Raw genomic sequence first — 2500 nt, 5'->3', positions numbered from 1 at the left:
GAGGTCTTCACTGAGCTCTGCTTGTAGCGGACCTGGAGGAAACAGTACATTTACTCAGGTACACACACAGACACACACACCTTGGCCCATACAATTCACACACACACACACACACACACACACACACACACACACACACACACACACACACAAACACACACTCACAACCATTCACACACTCCCTCATTATGATGCTGGGATCATTATGCTTTGTGTGTGTGTGTGTGTGTGTGTGTTCTTGTACTTCTTACATAGTGAGGACCAGAACACTTTTTTAACCAACAGAGTGAGAACATTTTTGCAAAGTGAAGACATTTCGGCTGGTCCTCACTTCTTTAAAGGCTTTTTTGAGATTTCAGACTTTGTTTTAGGGTTAATGTTACATTAGGTTTATGTAATGGTTAGGGTTGGGCATTCTAGTTGTGATGGTGACGGTAAGATTAAGGGTTAACTTAAGGGGCTAGGGAACAAGATTATTATAGTTAACGAAAACAAAATGAAATAACGGAAACTAGAATTGAAAAAATAATTTTCGTTAACTGAAATTAAAAAAAAGAGAGTTTAAAAAAAAAAAGATAATTAACTGAAACTGTATTTTGTGGTTACAAAACTAACAAAAACTAACTAAAATTATAGTGAAAATGTCCTTCACTTTTTTACACATATTTTTCATACATGATGAAGATGGATCAGACAAAGGAAATAAAGGCAACATTTACTGTGACCTCTTTTAATCTCCCACCCAACAAATACCCCATTACAAAAACTAAAACTAATAAAAACTAAACTAAAACTAGCAAACTCACTCTAAAAACTAATAAAAACTAACTAAACACTAATTCACAATGAAAATAAAAACCAAAACTAATAAAAAATCCAAAACTATTATAACCTCGCTAGGGAATTTACTATTCACAATGAGGGCCCTCACAAAGATAGAAGTACAAGAATGTGTGTGTGTGTGTGTGTGTGTGTGTGTGTGTGTGTGTGTCCTCACTGAGCTGATGTTCTCCTGGTTGCGTCGGACTCTCTCCATCTCCGGTGTGTCCATGACGGCGGTGCCTCGGCCCACCTCGTCTCTGTACTGAACCTGAGCAGATCAACAGTGAGGCTCATTTAAAGGGACAGTACGCCATTTTTCTACAGGGAAACAATGTAGCTTATAGCACCGACATAACCTAAAGACCTCATGGTGCCATATTACCCTTCTAGAGCAGTACGCTCCCAAAATATTAGGTTACTCGTGGTTCCAACTCATAGTAGCTTAGAGTGGCTTATTTTTAACATAATATAATTATTTATTATTTTTTTATATATTTAAATTATAATATATATTTTATATTAAATTAGAGTAATGCTATAGCCTTAGTTTTTTAAGTTTTAATAACTGATTTAATCAATTTTATTTACATTCTACTTCTAAACATTTTGTTGTTTTATCATTTTTAGTCCTGCTGAATTTTTTCTCAAACTTATATTTATTATTTTTTTATATTTTATTTTTTATTTTGAGTATTGTAAGAGGAAATGTTTTAAAACGTTTTAATAATCAATCAAATTTTATTCAAGAGTCAGGGTCCATAGGAGACAGATATTAAAAACAGGAACAATACAGAAAATAAATTACACAGCAGACAAAAATAATAATTGGTTTTAATATAATTTTGAATCCCTGTTGTGTAATCTATTTTATTCGACTGATTTTTTTTTTTTAAACATTTTGTGGCTTTATTTAAAAACATGTATGATATTATTATTATTATTATTATTATTATTATTGCATTTTACATTTCTTCTTTTGTAATTTATTTTATTCTACTGATTTTTTTAGTCTTGCCAAAAAGTATTTAATGGTGTTAATTTTTGTTTTTAATTTTAATTTTTTTGTCCGTGTTTTTATTTTGCTCTGTATCTTTGAACTTAGGGCGCTATATAAATAAACAGTGGTTGAATATTTTTTTATCTGTATCAGAAAATTTGTGATCTATTTTTCAATTCTCAATGTGAAAACACACTTTACACTTTTACAACAACCTAAAAATCCACATCAGTCCGGGAATATGTCTTCATCACATTCTGTTTAAGCCATTATAAATGTATTTTTGAGCGTGATTATTAAGAGCACGCGTACGTCGCTGATCCTCTTGGCGTTCTCTCTGGCGAGGACGATCTCTGGCGTCTCTGTGACTGAAGACATCAGGCCTCTGGTCAGCTTGGAGTCCCAGCAGTAGCGCAGCTAGGGGGCGACAGAGAGACGCGTCAGAAACTGTCAGAGGAAAATGGTTCGAGTCCAGGTGATTAAAAAAAAAAGGTCAAAAACATCAGAGTAGTCTGTGAGGAGGAGGACTACGACTCACTAGATCAGTAGTTCTCAACCTTTTTGAGTCGCGACCCCCAATTTAACATGCATGTTGTCCGTGACCCCCGCTCACTGAACACAATCTCACACGCACAGTTCAGATCACCCAAAAAAGAAACAAAATGACCAAAGAAAGTAAAC

The 2500-nt window shown here is 34.2% G+C and overlaps 1 protein-coding gene across 2 annotated transcripts in view; it reads right to left on the bottom strand.

The window, feature by feature from the left end:
- LOC131962081 (uncharacterized) overlaps positions 1–2500 on the bottom strand; it is a 185549-nt gene that overhangs the window by 1467 nt on the left and 181582 nt on the right. For both annotated transcript variants that reach the window (XM_059327039.1, XM_059327038.1), the window contains 3 exons: positions 2132–2236; positions 998–1090; positions 1–32 (listed from right to left, as the gene is read on the bottom strand). The exon at positions 1–32 is cut by the window's left edge and continues 61 nt beyond it. In XM_059327039.1, the coding sequence (XP_059183022.1) occupies positions 1–32; positions 998–1090; positions 2132–2236 (230 nt within the window). The remainder of the gene's footprint in view (positions 33–997; positions 1091–2131; positions 2237–2500) is intronic.

The sequence above is a fragment of the Centropristis striata genome, chromosome 23 (assembly GCF_030273125.1).
Source record: "Centropristis striata isolate RG_2023a ecotype Rhode Island chromosome 23, C.striata_1.0, whole genome shotgun sequence".
Classification (NCBI taxonomy): domain Eukaryota; kingdom Metazoa; phylum Chordata; class Actinopteri; order Perciformes; family Serranidae; genus Centropristis; species Centropristis striata.
Note: the sequence above shows the minus strand (reverse complement) of the source record. Positions and strands in the feature narration are given on the sequence as shown.